At 38.5% G+C, this 18,031-nt stretch overlaps 1 protein-coding gene across 1 annotated transcript; it reads right to left on the bottom strand.

The window, feature by feature from the left end:
* Positions 1 to 4,587: 4,587 nt before the first annotated feature.
* On the bottom strand, positions 4,588 to 5,868 carry LOC129740989 (uncharacterized). Its single transcript, XM_055732672.1, has 3 exons — positions 5,332 to 5,868; positions 4,925 to 5,073; positions 4,588 to 4,861 (listed from the first exon to the last, which is right to left on the bottom strand). Exons 1-3 carry the CDS (start codon positions 5,806 to 5,808, stop codon positions 4,633 to 4,635), a joined length of 855 nt encoding a protein of 284 aa, XP_055588647.1. The 5' UTR covers positions 5,809 to 5,868; the 3' UTR covers positions 4,588 to 4,632.
* Positions 5,869 to 18,031: the final 12,163 nt, after the last annotated feature.

Raw genomic sequence — 18,031 nt, 5'->3', positions numbered from 1 at the left:
TGGCCGAATAGTTGAAAAGGTCAATATTCGGTATTCGGCCGTTCGCCGAATACCACTATTCGGTACATCTCTATTTAAAACTAATTATAATATTTCTGAATTGATTAATTTTTTTCACTATCAACAACTAAACGTTTCAATTCATTACGGGGCGTCCCTAAATGGATGAAGATAAGTAATTTTTGGCTAATGAATTTTCAAGGTGAATTCAAAACATCTGAAATATATTTTCATGTACTGCTTGATAGATTAAAAAAGAATTGTTTCTAAATTATAAACGAATGCAAAATCAAACATGTAAATTAATCAATGCCCCGTCTATGTTGACTTTGAAAAAAATCGCCTACATGCTCTGATTATTTTAAACATATCCACATAATTCGCTACATCTTTTAAGTGTACGATACAGTAAGTTGTCATTTCGTTCAGATAAATGATGCGTTTAATTTCACATTCGAATAGAAATCTACGGGAAAGTTGCAAATTCTCAGTACACTCATGAAAAGGTTTTTCAATAACAATGCAATTAAAAAAATAAACATTTTACAAATATCAATGCACTTGGCCCCCCTTAACACCCAAAAAAAGTAAAACACGAACGCTTTTCCACAGGGCGAATTTGTCGATATTAGTACCGGAAAATCGCGTTCATCGTGCGCCCTTCTCAAAAATCGATTGTGTTCTCCCATGGTTTAAGGTTAGGGCTGAGGTCTCCTGCTAAGGTGGTGTTCGTGTAGAACTGTCAATATATCCTAATAGTGGACAAACAAACAAACAAACAAACAAACAAACCCACAACAAACCCACCCACCCACATATATAGATATAGATTAGCAGAGCTTTTTTTGAAACTTCAGTTTTTACAAAACAAATCTGGAAAAGGATAGATAAAACTAATTGATGTTTTTGAAGAAACCCGAAATTTATCACCGTATTTATCACTCGATACATCGTTATCATTTTATAATAATTATAAACTTTTAATTGGTTTGAACTTCTTCGCAAACATTCTTCCAAATAGATACATGATTTGCTTCCCTCTGTTATTGCAAACGAATTTTTTTTTACAGTTTTCTGAGAAAAATCCTTTTTTTTTGCTCAAACCTATGATACGATTTGTCATTACTGTCATTTAAAGTATAAATCCCAGGAAAAAATACTAGTTAAAATATTTTATTTTAGGAAATCACTCTCTTCTCTGCTTTGGATGTTGAATTGTTATTGAAATTTATTGACTTTGATTTCTTTTTTCTTGGAGTATTTACGGAAATTTTTCCACAATTGAAATTAGTCTTCAAAGCCCCGACTTTTTTTTCCTACAAACGGAGAAAAGCTCTTTTTTATTTGAAGTTCTATATGAGATCATCTTTATTCTGGATTTTTTCAACCGATTTCAAGGATTTTTTTTAAATTTACTATAGATGAATTTTCTTAACTTAATTTACTTCTAGCATAAGAATCTTTAACTGATTTATGATAATGTTAATGCCAATCTTCAAGTGTAATTAGTCAATTCTCTATGTTTTGCACAATATTTCCTCAGAGAACAGACGTACAAGCTAGCCTTCGAAACTTGTGTAAAATTTCCAACTACCGTTTGAACCAATTTCAACTAAACACAGACGATTCGTCATCTGACGATAACCGTCCAAGAAGTGCGAAAACTTATTCCAAAACTGTTAGTTATTTTGACTGTCTAAGTAGTGCAAAATTAATGGAAGTAAAATTCTATCCAGCCAAAGGTAACTCTTATTGGATTTATCTAACAATAAATTGAACCCGTCTATTTTAGAGTGGCATTAGTTTAATCATTAATGAATTCATTACGATTACGCCTTTTCGAAAACTGGAGACCTGAAAATTTGATTTGTAACTTTTGAACGGCGCAATAGATGGCACTGTTTCAAGTCAATTTTCAACGTATTTTTGGATGTCAGCATTTGAAATTTTACACACTTTTTGGTAGATTTTTTGTTCGAGCTGTTCTCTGTGGTATTTCTTCAAAATTTCTGAAAAATGCATCACGGATAATCCTGATGGACTAGTTTGGTTAAACCACAGAACTACAGCTATTTTTTTCAAAAAATCAGAAATTTTGTCGTCGACTTTAATGCTCATTCGTGTCGTTAAGAAATCCAAAATTATTCACCCAAGCGCTATTATAAAACTTTCCTTATTTCAGTCAATATTTAAAAACGAAAAGATTTCACTTTTTTACGGTTTTTTTATTATCAGTAATTTAGTGCTAACAAAACTAGCTTTATCGCCAAACTTTGCATTTGTATTGTGGTCAGTTTTTTTGGCTTGTAAAATGTGAATTGCACATAAAAGTCATCATTGGTTGGTTATCTTTTGACTACAGTGGATATAAGATAACATAACGATAGTTTGAACGAAATATTAGGAAATCAATTTGGAAAAGCAGACGAGTCAAAATGCAAAAACTGCATCTCCTTCACCCAAGGTGCGTAGAGGTTCCATATTGATGCCGTATGGAACTTGAAGGATTAATATGTAAAGGTTTATTTGAAATTCCGGTTTTTTTTTCAAAAACGCTATTGCTCGTTTTGTATTGTCGAAAGTTTTGACCTTTCAAGGTTTGTATGAAGTTTATTACAATTGTCTCGGATTCCAGCCCATTACTCGACCAGCCAAATGTGCATTTTGAAGTGTTTAAGTAGTTTTGTGTCTTTTGATTATTTAAGTGGTTTGAAGGGCAATGAGAAGGCAGACTCTCTGGCAAAGGTGGGGGCGATGGAAGGCGACACGTATCCACGTGAAATCGTCTTCAACGAATTTTACTATTTGGTTCGAAGAAACTCTCTTGTCAACTGGCAGCTCAAATGGGACGAGGATAAGTTGGGTCTGTGGCTCCACTCGATTATCCCAACGGTAAGCCTTAAACCCTGGTTTAATAGATTGGACCTGAGTCGGGATTTTATTCGTATATTTTCCCGTCTCATGTCCAATCATTATTCCTTAGACGCGGTACTCTATCGTTTTGACATTGCTGGCAGCAATTTGTGTGGTTGCGGTCAAGGTTACCATGACATCGAGCATATTGTTTGGTAGTGCGAGGTTCATCTTCTCGCTAGAACGAATTTCATAGACTCCCTTCGGGCCCGAGGAAAACTACCCTATGTTCCAGTGAGAGATGTGCTGGCCGTAATAGACTTGGACTACATGTTCGAAATATACCTTTCCCTAAAAGCTATTTAGCTTCATCTATAATTCTATTTATTTTCATATTTCCCTATCTATTTTCTTTTCTATTCTAATAAAAAGTGATGAACTAGATTTAAGCACACAATTGTAAACAAACAAAACGAGTTTGGCTCCTTAAAGCCTAAAGGTATGAGCCGTTTCAAATAACGATGTTTAAAAAAAAAAATAAATAAGTGGTTTGAATCGAATTTACTCTTAAACTACCTAAATTAAAAAAAAAGTTTTTCTTATCTGCTTGACATTGTCTTAGTTATGACTAAAATGTCAAAAATAACCAAATGACAAAAACGAAAAAATGACAAAAATGACAGAAAGGAAAAAAAATTCAAAAATGACAAAAAAGTCAAAAACGACAAAAACGAAAAAAATTAAAAAAACTACAAATATGACAATAATATAATCTTTTGAAATAATGTACCAAGTGCAGTTTTGTCCAATTATTTGCACCAGGACAAGTGTAGACGTGATGTTCCTAAACTTGCCGGTTGAAAATATGATCCAAAAATGGATTTGATCTTGAATCCACTGCTAAAAAGTGAGAGGCCAACGAAAAACAAAACCGAACAAATTCCGATCCAGATTTCGTCTAAAATATCTGAAGTAAGTAATTTGAGAACACCGGTTGATGTAGGGATATGATCAAGATTGCCGAAAGGTTAGCGGCGGGTGATGAAGTTGCGAATCAGATGTACGTATGAATGTGCGCCATAAAACCTGTCCTCTTATGTTAATGATCTTTCAAACCAACAGGCAGTGTAACACCAGTTGATCGCGTCTGTTACTGTTCGGTTTGCCGGTTATTGGCAGCCTATAGGTTGCTAGCGAAAGATTTTGATTTCCTGGTGGGTCCGTCCGTCGCATATGCTTCTGACAACGCCCTGTTCTGACGGAATGAGGACACTAGGAAGAGTAACGAGAGGGTTGTAATCGATATTATTTTTCAGATTTTTGCAATGACGACAAAATTATTTCTTCAATAGATGAACAAATCATGACTAGGACCTGTCTGTTTCTAAAGTGTGAACACTAATTTAGTCTTATTTAGGAATAGGAAATCGCTCGCAAAGCCAGCAATCACGACACCTTCAAATCAAACTCAAATCTCACATCTCTTGAAAGATTTGCGCGCGGGTGGTAATTAAGTCGGCGTTCTGTCCTACAGAGATCAGTCTCGGCATTTGTCGGCACTTCTAAATAGCCACGCGCCTTTTGTTGAAGCCATAACAACTTTTAAAGTGCCAAATTAAAATCCATTACGACACTCCTTGTCGAGTTGTATGCACGAGATTTATGCGATTTATTAGAACAATGATATCATCAGTATGGTTCTTTATAGTTTTTTCGTGGGCTAGAATACCTACTCTGTTTTGCTCTGAGCAAAAAATAAAATGAAAATAAAACCAAATTCTATCGGCCAGGTGCCACAACTTTGAGAATGGCGTCCCGCAGGAAGATTATGTTTGATGGTTCGACGAAGCAGTCGTTTGACAGCGGCTTGACAATGCGGTCCTGTTGGGCCGGTTCAATTTGCAATCCACAGCAGAACGGAATGGCGGCTACAATCGCAGCTGCCAGTATGAGCTTGTTGGCTTTGAATCTTACGAACATTTCGTCGGACTTCATAAGCGGTTTCAGGCTGTTGATGGTTTCAAATTTTTAATGTTTACTGATCAAGTATTTTTGTTGCATGTCTTCGTACCTGGCGTATATTTCCAGTTTGCAGGCATAAACGGTCCGAATCAATTTAGCACCAACGCGTCCGATGTGGTGTTTCCTTGCGAGGCCCAATGTTAGTATGTAGTCTTTAGTGAATCGCTCGACTGCGCCTAGCAGCAGGGAAGAAGTTATCTGGAATGATGAGACACAATCAGAGTTATAGGGACATTATTACAACCCATAAATCATCCAAATTGAATCAACTATTCGACTTAACGAAATTTTGACACTGCTTTAAATTAATCGTCTTAATGCAGTATTTGAATTTTGGAACCGAATTTTAAGTTCTGAATCTGGATTATGAATCTGAACTTGGAGGCTGAATTCTGAATCTAAACATGAATTTTCAGTAACAGTATCTTTTTTTTCTAGATAATGAATATATTTTACCTTATGGTTCAACGCCTTCAGCACGTCAAACTCCATTGTCAACATTGCATGGTTAGACAAGTCGAAGTAGGGGTTATGTTTTTTAAGTAATGACGTCATCAAACTTCGATCCATACCAGTACGAGAATCAAAATGTTTACTAACCAAGCTCAATACGGTCATCAGGTTGGGAACAATGTTGTTCAGGAACTTTTTAGCTAGCTCCGATTCTTCTCCGTTCTTGATTACCTTTATGAGCAGCTGCTCAAACGTGTCTATGGTTGAGAATTCGATACTGTGAGACAGCTGGAAGTGGTCACAAAGATTCGAGACTGTTTTCGTTATCCAAGCCAGGATAGAGTCGGTCCCATAATCGGAATTGAGGATGGCGTTTTCTGTATCTTGGCGATACTCATGTTTCCAATCCTTGTAGAACTCTGAATCCGTTGTGAGGTTAAGTTGCGTACTGACCGGTTGACTTGAAGAATCGCTGTCCATTTCTGCCTCTAATACCACGTGTTACGAACTAAAGAGCTGTCACTTCCATCTAAAAATATTTACCAACATCCAAGTAAACGGGAACTCAAACTAGTGTGGATTGAACTTTTATCTGGTGTTCAGAACGGCCGTGAAGGAAACGCAAATTTTCAAAGCAGACGCTGAAAAGCTGAAATTATATTTTCAACGTTAGATTATGCTTATTTAATCTTTCCAATGTAATAAATTAGACCGCTTCAAGCTTTATATGGAAATTTCAAATTCTTAAATTTTTATACAGGTCGGACTCGATTATTCGGAGTATCGATATATTTTTCACTCCGGATAATCGAATCTTCCGGATAATCGAATCATAAAAAAAGTTTTTTTTTCAGTCTGAGGACATTAAATTGTAATTTTTTTTTGCATTATTTTTGTAAAATGCAGTGGCGTATAGCCAGAAATCATTTTTATAGGAAAAAGGGGTAAAGTCGTGATAAGAAAAAAAAAACAATATGTAATATTAAACAATTACTGGTTTCACTTTACCTTGAACTGACACATGGGGATTTTTTTTTATTATCTGACGGGTTTGCGCCGGGGATCTTCAGATTTTCCCCAAAATTGAAAATTTGATTCATTTTTGCGACTTAAAAACACATGTATTTTTTCAGATTTCTAACATTTTTATTTTTTGAGTTAGCTTCGGTTAGATTTTTTTGTCAATAAAAAATAACCATTTTTCAAAGCTACATAACTCTGTTATTTCTCAACGGAAATTATAAAATAGCACATCAAAATGCATTGAAATTTTATCAGCTTTCCAAATAAAATAGTTGAGAAAAAATAAATAAAGACCTTCAATATGAAAAGTTGTAAATAAACTTTAAATGGCGTCTAAAAGTACCGTCTGCACCACCGAATATTTTGCAAAAAATACCATTGAACAGCTCAATGTATGATACAACTTTTATCTGAAGACACCAAAGTGGGCCATCAACTCCTTGAAGAGTTATGAAAGAAATAATGACAATAAATCTCTTTTTTTGCGACGAAAACAAACAATGGTCGAGCAACTGCACTCACATATGGAGATAGCGCGCACTTCTAACAACATGAAAACAAAAGAACTTATCAAAGCAGGTAAAAAACACTACTTTTTCGTGCTTTGTAAACTGCCCCTACTCACATATCAGTCCCATATGAATTTTCGTCATTTTAGGGATTCAAAATAAAACACTAAAAAAGAGGTTTTGTCCTACGAATTTCGAAAAAAATATCAATTTGTGGCTGTCCTATATGAAATATACCCGAATAATAGTTCCATATGTGAAATACTGCGGATTTGGTTACTTTTCAATGCTTTTTTCGGCGAAATAGTCTTTGATTTATTGCTTTGAATCATTTAAAAAAAATTAACTCACTTGATGTCGATGCACACGAGTTTTCGGAGGCAGGTCTGACTTCCTTAGAAATGACTTCCTGAGCGAAAAACTATCGGATGCAATCAAAAATCGTAAAAAGATTCAGCTTTCAATGTGGAATTTACGATATTTTGTATGTATCTTTTTCCGAAATTTGCATTTAGAAGTTCAAAATGATCAAATTTAAGTTTTAGAAAGTAGCTTTTTTTTTCCTGTTGGGGAGAGAGTCCACTGCGACCATTAAGTTGATCTATTGTGGTTTACCCCGCGTTATTATTTTTACTTTGCTATGCTACTTGATACCCCTGCACTATTGGTTGAAGATGCAGTTGTTTACCGGTAGCACTACGAGCACACACATAACTAGGAAGGATCTCCAAGTGCAATCTCAGTTCCCTTGAAAAGATCCATCCACATGCATGTGCTGCATCATTGGGGCGTACAATTCCAGGGTATACACGGCTAGCATTTCACTTATGCTAAAACCGCCAACCTTCATCATACTATGTGTGCCTGGTTATGTCACGACCGGGATTCGATCTCATGATCGTTGGCTTAGAAGACAAGGATGCTATCCTCTAGGCTGCTGGCGAAAGTAGCTTGGTGAGGAAAAAAATATTCTGTATGGGACTGTTATGCGAGTCGATTTGAAAATGGTTTCAAATATGGTCGATTAACAGTCTTATAATCAATAAAAATGGTGCTCTCGACCTTACCAATAACCCAATTTCGAAAATTTCAGGTCTTACGATTTATTATGACAACCTAGAAACGATTTTCATGTATGCCGAAAGTGGTGATCACAACAGGAAAAGCTGATTTTCTCGCTTGCTTGCTTTTGCATATCGGACTGTTATGAAAGTAAGGGCGGTAGAGTGTTGCAGCTAAACTGACTTCATGTTATATCCAATAATCTAATAACGTATTCGATTATATCCAGTTTGCACCAGGTCACAAGAAGTTTTGCAAATATTGTTGTCATTTTTAGAAGTTTATGCGCTCTGTTTTGCATCCGAAATTCTCCAGATTTGATTCAAAATGGACAGTGGAACACTGAAGATTCGTTTGTGAGCGATCGAGGTAGCAAAACACTGACGACGAATTATGTTCGTTCTAGTATGGTAAACCTCAAAACTGGGCTAATGGAGAAAACGAATTCGGTAAAAGTATCATATTTTCAATGTCATATTAGCTACAATGGGAATGATGCTTTCTACAGCTTGGGCTGGCCATACTGAGCTCTTCGATTATTTCTACATTTGTGCCACACTCTTTGTTTTTGATCAATGGGAAAGAATTTTGGTGTCCGGTGCTTAGCTCCCGATATAAAAACTATGTAAAGCACGTCTATATTTCATTTTTTAATCACATTTTTGCGATCCCAAACACAGGGACTGAACCTTCTACTATTGGCATTGATTATGCTTCACAATGATCTTTGATCGAAAAGTTAATAAGTTATATAGCATATAACCAGGTTGTAAAAGCAATATTTCCATTATTTGTTATATCACATTAACAATACGATACTAAGAATTTTGGTTTAAATTTAAAGTCAGTTATGCTGCAAACACTCTATAAAGCACGAAAAAGTAGTGTTTTTACCTGCTTTGATAAGTTCTTTTGTTTTCATGTTGTTAGAAGTGCGCGCTATCTCCATATGTGAGTGCAGTTCCTCGACCATTGTTTGTTTTCGTCGCAAAAAAAGAGATTTATCGTCATTATTTCTTTCATAACTCTTCAAGGAGTTGATGGCCCACTTTGGTGTCTTCAGATGAAAGTTGCATCATAAATTGAGCTGTTCAATGATATTTTTTGCAAAATATTCGGTGGTGCAGACGGTACTTTTAGACGCCATTTAAAGTTTATTTACAACTTTTCATATTGAAGGTCTTTATTTATTTTTTCTCAACTATTTTATTTGGAAAGCTGATAAAATTTCAATGCATTTTGAAGTGCAATTTTATAATTTCCGTTGAGAAATAACAGAGTTATGTAGCTTTGAAAAATGGTTATTTTTTATTGACAAAAAAATCTAACCGAAGCTAACTCAAAAAATAAAAATGTTAGAAAACTGAAAAAATACATGTGTTTTAAAGTCGCAAAAATGAACCAAATTTTCAATTTTGGGGAAAATCTGAAGACCCCCGGCGCAAATTGTCAGATAATAAAAAAAAATCCCCACATCTCGGAAGTGAATTTTGTTCTCATGCTTCGTTATTCAATGAATGAATTTTTTTAAAGCTTAAATAAACGAGAAGTTTCCTGACAAGAAATGGGAATTTTATTTAACCAAAATGAGAATGAAACAAAAAAGAATATCAAAAGGGGAACATACTGAAATGACACCCTAGCTTGAGTCCCTTTTTTTCTTAGTACTTTCACGTTTGTACATTTGATCATACTTTGTAAATAAACTAAAATACATGTGAATCGCCGAAGAATGAATGAAGAGTCCTTGTCCGAGTTTTTAATAAACAGTGTATTAAAAATTTCCTGCAATTATTCTAGATATAACTTTTGTTGTTGTTTTTACAATATGTTTTACTTACGTTTACTAATTTTTCCTCTTCTAAATTAATCCTTCTTCAATTCAGTTCAACGTACTAACTTCGGACGTTCCTGGAGTGTTTGTACAATAATATTGGGTAAGTATTTTGTTTATATAAAAGTTTCAGGTAACCTCACTTTTCAACGGTGGATAGGTAAGTATGTTAACCTTTTACGAACCGGCGCAAAGATGCCGTTTGGGCCCTACGGGATGCTCAACTTGCAACTGTTCTACGCGTTGGATGTCTGTTGTAATTTTACATGTTAGAAATAGTTTGCATTCTACTATGACATTTAACGTGCTTAACAACTTACATGCACAGCTCGAGAATTCTCAACGAGACGTTGTGGTGATATCACTACGGCGTTGAAGTGTTTCAGTTTCCTAATAATATAAAAATTAACTGGTTTACTAATTCTCTTTTTTTTTTTCTTTTCAGATGCGGTTACCTGATAACTTCCACTTAGTTATAAGTTTAATAAATTTTAGACTTCACAATGTGCCACGCTTTTCAATAAATTCCTAGATGGCTTCTCCTAACTATTCTTCTTTTCTTTTTCTGAAATGTTTTCTCCAAACTATTTCCTCACACAAGTAAAAGGTCTTTTTCAGTTGGCCTTTATATGTTGATTCAAAATTTCCCTTCCTACTCTACAAATTTTTGAAAATGATTTTGATGGAGGCGCGCCGTCACACTCCCCCGGGTACACCAGTTCCTGGTTTACTTATACATCGCGTCGAACATCGAGTACAGCAAGCTTCACTGCGGGTCGCTCATAAATTCCTTTCGCAGTTTGAACTACCACCTCTCTGACTTCACCGTCTTTGCCTGGGATAGCCGAAATTACTCTACCGAGTGGCCAGCAGTTTCGCGGAAGGTTGGGGTCAACAATCACAGCAACATCATCTACCTTGATCGATGCGTTTGGAGTGATCCATTTCGATCGCTTAGTGAGGTCGGGAAGATAATCACGAATCCATCGTTTCCAAAATACGTTTGCTTCGATTTGAGAAGTTCGCCATGTATTTCTCAAAGCTTGATTGCTATCATTGAATAAAGTCGTTGGCTTCAGTCCGTTTGAAGAACCCAATAGAAAATGGTTGGGAGTCAAAACAGGAGACGATTCGGCTTCCAAAGCCAAGTGTGTCAATGGTCTGGAGTTTACGACGTTTTCTATCTCAATTAAAAGATTCTGAAGAACTTCATCAGTAAGTTGATGACGTGGTTTAATTTGATTGAGATTTCTTTTCACTGTCTGAATCATCCTTTCCCATGAACCACCCATATGCGGCGAAGTTGGAGGGATGAATGACCAGGTAGTATTAGGACTTGCTATCTCTTTAATGACGGTGTTTTGATCCATTGACTTCAAAGCCGCTAAAAGTTCTTTACTAGCCCCCACCATGTTAGTACCACGATCGCTGTATATTTCTATGGGAACGCCTCTTCTTGCCATGAAATTTCTTAAGGCCATGATGCAAGATTGTGCTGATAGTGAATATGCTATTTCGATATGGATCGCCCGCACCGTTAGACAAGTTATTAATACCCCCCATCGCTTCTCTGAGCTGCGTCTTACCGTCACGTTTATTGGTCCGAAATAATCAATCCCAACAAATGAGAATGGTCTTGAAAAGGCTGCTAATCTTGCCGAAGGAAGTTCGCTAATCGGAGGGGGTAATGGAACTGTTCGCTGATTTTTACAAATTTGACATTCTTTACGTACCTGCCAGAGGAGGCTGGCAAGGCGGGGTACTATGCAAAAACGTTGTCTAATTTCGTTCAACACGGTGCGATGGTTTCGATGGTAAAATCTTACATGGTAATGTTGAACAATGAGGATCGATATGTGACTGGTTTTCGGTAATATAATTGGGTTTTTGGCGTCCATACTAGTCATCACGCAAGCGCCAATACGAGTTTTTTCTCTTAATACTCTTTCGTTATCTATGAACGGCCAGAGTTTGTAGATAGAGCTAGATTTGGGTAACAGTTTGTGAGAAGCATTATCGTCTGATAGAATTTCAATTTCCGCTGCAAACCTTTCGTTTTGTGCCTGGCGAAACAAGACCATTTCTGCTCGGTGGATTTCTTGACCAGAAAGCGGACCTCTAACAAATGGTTTTCTCTGCCATCGGTTTCTAAAGTTAGTACAGTATCGTTGAACCCAAGCTGATGTTCTTCTTAGATGATTCCAACTCCTAAATCTCTTTGTGTCAAACAAAACGACTGGCGCCCGGTGGACGAGTTTGTGGTAATAAACAGTTGCCCTGAGTTCTTCGTTTGTCGGTTTTAAGATCACTCGCTCGATTGGCCATGTCACCTCGTCTTCTTTAAGAAATTCAGGTCCGTTTAGCCAGCGACTGTTGTTCGTCAGTACCGATGATCTATGCCATTTGGTGCCTTCGTCCGCAACATTTTCGTCGGTTGGTATCCACCTCCACTCCGGAATTTGAGTTAGCGCAAGGATCTCACTAACGCGATGTCCTACGTAGTGTGAGTAGCGGCGATGATCTGACCGGATCCAACAAAGGACATCTCTAGAGTCGCTCCAAAAAAATCGCTGATCAACATTTAGGCTCCATGCTTGGCATACTGAATTTGCAAGTCTTGCTCCAATTAATGCAGCCTCAAGTTCCATTCTCGGAATTGACAAGAACTTAAGTGGGGCTACTCGAGATTTTGCAACAACAATCATACATTCAACCCTCTCATACTGCTTAAAACGTAAATATAATACTGCTGCGTAACCAAGCTCACTTGCGTCGACAAACGTGTGCAATTGAACATTTGTATTTGGTCCAATTGATACATCTGAGCGGAAACATCTCGGGATTTGTACGTCTTTGACTTTTGGTAGAACAGCTACCCACTCTAGCCAACGATCGAAGATACCTTTTGGGATTTGTTCATCCCATCCTAGCGAAGTTCTCCATATTTCTTGTAGAATAATTTTCAATTGTATCAGCAAATTCGATAAAAATCCTAGGGGATCGAAAACGGACATGAGTGTTCGAAGCACCTCTCTTTTCGTCGGAATACGCCTCCCTGCTAAAAGATCATCGTCGTGCCTTTGGGATAGCCGGTAAGTAAAGCTGTCGGTTGCAGTACACCACCACATGCCTAAAACCTTCTCGGTGGAAAGCTCTGAATCAAGGTTTAGACTTTTTTCTGCGATGTTTGGTTGATTTAAAGCGGCCAACACTTCTGTAGAGTTGGAAATCCAATTTCGCATTTCGAATCCAGCTCTTCCGTGAATAAAACGCACCTCTTCAGCCAAGCGAATGGCTTCCGCCTCGCTCTCAACGCTCAGCAACATATCGTCAACGTAATGGTTGTTGATGATTGCTGCTGCTGCTTTTGGGAACCGTCCTGCGTAGTCTCTTGCGTTCATGTTTTTTGCGTACTGTGCAATGCTCGGAGAGCAGCATGCGCCGAAGGTGAGAACCTGCATCACATAGGTGCTAGGTGTTTGATCGCTACGATTTTCCTTCCACAAAAATCTCTGGTAGTGTTGATCCTCTTCAGAAACCATAACCTGGTGGAACATTTCCCGCAAATCACCACAAACTGCAATCCTGAATTCCCGAAATCTGATAAGAACGTCAATTAGTGGAGTATTTTGGTCCGGACCCTTCAGGAGGAGTGAGTTGAGTGCTATTCCGTGACTTTTTGCTGCCGCGTCCCATACGATGCGAATTTTGTTGGGTTTGTTCGGATTGACTACTGGGAAAATCGGAAGATACCACGCTCGTTGACTGTTCTTTTCAATTTCGTCATCATCCAGTTTTCGTATGTATCCTTTCGATATATAATCCTGCATTTTTGTATGAAGAACGATTGCTAGTGAGTTGTCCTTCCTCATTCTGGCTTCTAAGCATTCATACCGGCGCATAGCATGCGGTTTACTATTTGGAAGCCGAAACTTGTCGTATTTCCAGAGTAGTCGACCTTCGAAGCGTCCGTCATCTCTTCGCCTGAAACGTTCAAGGATCTCCCGAGCTCGACGATCATCGTTAGATTCCAAAAGCGCTGTGGATTTAGTGATGCCTAGCCCGTCTATTGAGAAATACTCGTGCATCGCCTGATGAAGCGCGTCATCTTGAGTGCCGTTGCAATTGCACTTATGAACACCGTGATAGCTTGAGAATTGTTGGTTATGTAAATTGCATCCACCGTAGACGATCCAACCAAGACGAGTCTTAGTCGCTACTGGCTCGTGTATTTTTCCCTCGCGGCCTTTAAGGACATACCCTAGGTTTGCATAGTTACATCCAATCAATATACGAGGTTGTACATTATGGTATGACTCGACAGGGATCCCTTTCAAATGACTGTATTTTTCAGTTAAATTCTGCATATCCAGTGATTGATGAAATAGTCCAAGGTTGGCTACGGTGTGCACTTCCGGTAAACAATACCTTTTATGTCCAGCCCCTGTTCCGGAGATATCGACTGCCAGGTTTTGTGAATCGAGTTCATTGCGAGTGTTGTGGCCGGTCCATCGAAGACACAATGGTTCCGCCTTTCCGCTCACTCCTAATTCTTCCGCTAGAGCACTTTCCATTAATGTCAATGATGAGCCGTCATCCAGGAACGCGTAGGTTTTTACCGTCTTGCTTGGTCCGTACAGAAATATGGGTATCACACGAAAAACAGCTTGGTTCGAGTTTTGATAATGTGCGTTGCAATCCGCAGTGACTACCTGACCATCTTCTCCATCAACGCGACTGTCGCTTCGAAATTTATGGACTAGCGGATGGTGTTTATATGAGCATCCGTTTTGACCACAAAGCTTTTGTGACTTGCATGGTGTTCTGGGGTGTCTCCCCAAACATCTCTTACATAAACCATACTCGTTGATAACAGCCCAGCGACCGTTATATGTGAGCTCTCCGAAACGCTTACACCTCTCCAGCGAAGTGCAGTTGCCTTTGCAAACTTTACACGGTCTGTTCACCTCAGCAGGTGCCTGAAAGTGTTGTTTCTGCTTCTCCTTCAGCTCGGTATTCTGATGATAATGTAGCATGTGATCCTTAGAATCTATCCATTGATCATCGTCGTATTCGGAATGAGTATTCAAAAATGCTGGTCCTTTCCTCGAAGATTTAACCGTTTTGGATTCGGCTTCTGTGAAAGATGTTATCGGTAAAATAGTCTCCGCGAAATCGTACAACCAATCCGAAAATGTTGTGAGTTTCGCTTCGCCTATCGATCTCCGATATTTAGCCCATTCAACCCTACATTGCATAGGTAACTTCGCAACTAATTCTCGAATCAAAGCAACGTTATACGTATATTCATCCAATCTGCATGCATAAATGGTGGCACACAAATTTTTCACCTTAAGTGCAAATTCTACCATAGTTTCCAATCGATCTTCTCTTGGGGAAGGGGTGGAATGAATTTTCGAAATCAAATTATGCACTATCACCTCGGGACTGCCAAATAGCATCTTCAGTGTTGATATTATACATGCTACATTCGATGGGTGCATCAACATGCATTTTACAGCTTCATATGCTTTCCCTCGTAAGCATTTCTGAAGCCTTATCAAATTTTCTTCCGGCGTGAACCTACACATAGTTGTTGTAGTGTCGTATGTCGACAAGAATAACGGCCATTCTTCCGGCACACCACTGAAGGTCGGCAATTCTTGGGACACTGCTTTTCGGGCGGCTACTTGACTGTTAGTCAGATCACTTTCGAAATCAGCTTCACCATAAACGTTTCCTGTCATAAAGCGATGTGCAGGATACTGCGGCGTAGATCGATGTCTGGGAGTGAATTGTCCATGAACGGAATACACTGGTGGTCGAAAATCATCCTGTTTACTTTGACAATCGGCTACGGCTGGATTAAGACCTGAATCCCCTGCGATCCTACGTGGATGTCTTCTCTCGAAAGGTGGCTGAGAAAAGTGAGACTGCGATTGAGGCAAATGACTACTTATTGTTGGTTGAGTTGTGGGGTAACGTTTTTCTACAGCATCGAGTTGGTACATTTGACGATCGTTCGATGGGTTTCGTAGCCCTACGCCCGATTCCATACGACGCAGTCGTCCTCTCGCCCTAGTGTCAGGTTCGATATCAACTTGCTCTTCCTCCATTTCTAGCATCAATTGGTAGCGCCTCTGAAGTAGTTCCTTCTTCCTAGCATATTCTTCTTCGTTCAACCGTTGTTCTTCTTCTAATTTCTGCAATTCCAATCGTACGTTTCGTTTCACCGGAGGCCGTGGGAAAACAGGTACGTCCAGCTTTCTCGGTTGATCCACAACTTCAAAATGTTGATGACTGTGACGATCTAATGAGGGCATTGCGCGAAAGTTTTTCATGGTGGCGATGGTGTGAACAGGTTGGGTTGTGGCTGCAGCCTCTGCTCGAAAGGAAGTAGGAGAGCCTGCCAGAGGCACAGCGCGTTCGCGCACTTCACTGAACACAGCACTCGGGAGCGAGCTATTTACCTGGTAAGCATTTGTCGCACTAGACAAATAGCTTTGAGAATTCATAGTAACCAAGGGAGCGAGCGTATAAGTCAAAGCGAGGGTGGATGCAGGGGTAACCGATAGTGGAAGCTTTGCATGAGGGTTTGTATTTGTTGGAAAAACCGTCGAATTTGCGGTAGTAGTTTGATCGCCGATTGACAACAATGAAACTCTAGCTTCTAATTGAGGATTTGATTGGGGTACAACGAATTCACTTCTAGTACTTACAATATGTTCCGTAATATTCTCATGTTGACAACCAGCGCACTTCCAACTCATGTTAGCAATTTCCTCTGAGACACCTACGCATTGAAAATGGTACCAGAGGTCGCAAAAATCGCATTGCACCATTTCTTCCGTTTCCGGACCACCGCAGGCTTGACACTGGCTTGATAATGCATCCCTAATTAGTGCAGATAGATTTCCAGGCGCCGCAAAGACGGTACGAACGCAGGACTTGCACGTCCAGGCTCTCTTGATAGCATCATTCGAAGCCCCGACACATTTCAGATGAAACCAGATTGAACATTTGTTGCACTGTAACATTTCGGCGGTTGAACCGGGGAAACTGCAGGAAGCACCGATGCACGATAGGTTTGAAGCACCTTGGACTACCTTCGGAGTTGTTCCAGTTTTTCGATTGGCATCTTTTGCAGTAGTTGCAGCTTCCGACATCATCGTGATAAACGAAATTTTTAATGTGAATCGCCGAAGAATGAATGAAGAGTCCTTGTCCGAGTTTTTAATAAACAGTGTATTAAAAATTTCCTGCAATTATTCTAGATATAACTTTTGTTGTTGTTTTTACAATATGTTTTACTTACGTTTACTAATTTTTCCTCTTCTAAATTAATCCTTCTTCAATTCAGTTCAACGTACTAACTTCGGACGTTCCTGGAGTGTTTGTACAATAATATTGGGTAAGTATTTTGTTTATATAAAAGTTTCAGGTAACCTCACTTTTCAACGGTGGATAGGTAAGTATGTTAACCTTTTACGAACCGGCGCAAAGATGCCGTTTGGGCCCTACGGGATGCTCAACTTGCAACTGTTCTACGCGTTGGATGTATGCACAGCTCGAGAATTCTCAACGAGACGTTGTGGTGATATCACTACGGCGTTGAAGTGTTTCAGTTTCCTGATAACTTCCACTTAGTTATAAGTTTAATAAATTTTAGACTTCACAATGTGCCACGCTTTTCAATAAATTCCTAGATGGCTTCTCCTAACTATTCTTCTTTTCTTTTTCTGAAATGTTCTCTCCAAACTATTTCCTCACACAAGTAAAAGGTCTTTTTCAGTTGGCCTTTATATGTTGATTCAAAATTTCCCTTCCTACTCTACAAATTTTTGAAAATGATTTTGATGGAGGCGCGCCGTCACAATACATTTCAAAATCCACTCATTTTCAACCGAAGGCAATCGATAATTAATTAAACAAGATAATAAATAATTAACCCGTTACTTCCCACGATTTTTTTTAAATATTTGAACAACAAAAAAGCTTTTGTAAGGAAAGAGCTTGAACAAAAGTTGTTCCCCATGGCCTCAAAAGTTGTAATTCGTTGAAAAAAGTTTTTGATTGTTTCAATAGTTTCTAGATTGTTTTTCAATAGTTACTATATCTAAATTTCAAGAAAGCTTATAGACAAGCACAATGAGTACACAAGGAAGTTTATACAATTATTGACTAAATCATAGTAGATTTACAAACTTGAAAAAGACGCAAATGTTGTGGATCACTTGTGCTACCATGGGATGTAGAGAGTTAAACACATTGACAA

The sequence above is a fragment of the Uranotaenia lowii genome, chromosome 2 (assembly GCF_029784155.1).
Source record: "Uranotaenia lowii strain MFRU-FL chromosome 2, ASM2978415v1, whole genome shotgun sequence".
NCBI classification, from domain to species: Eukaryota; Metazoa; Arthropoda; class Insecta; order Diptera; family Culicidae; genus Uranotaenia; species Uranotaenia lowii.
Note: the sequence above shows the minus strand (reverse complement) of the source record. Positions and strands in the feature narration are given on the sequence as shown.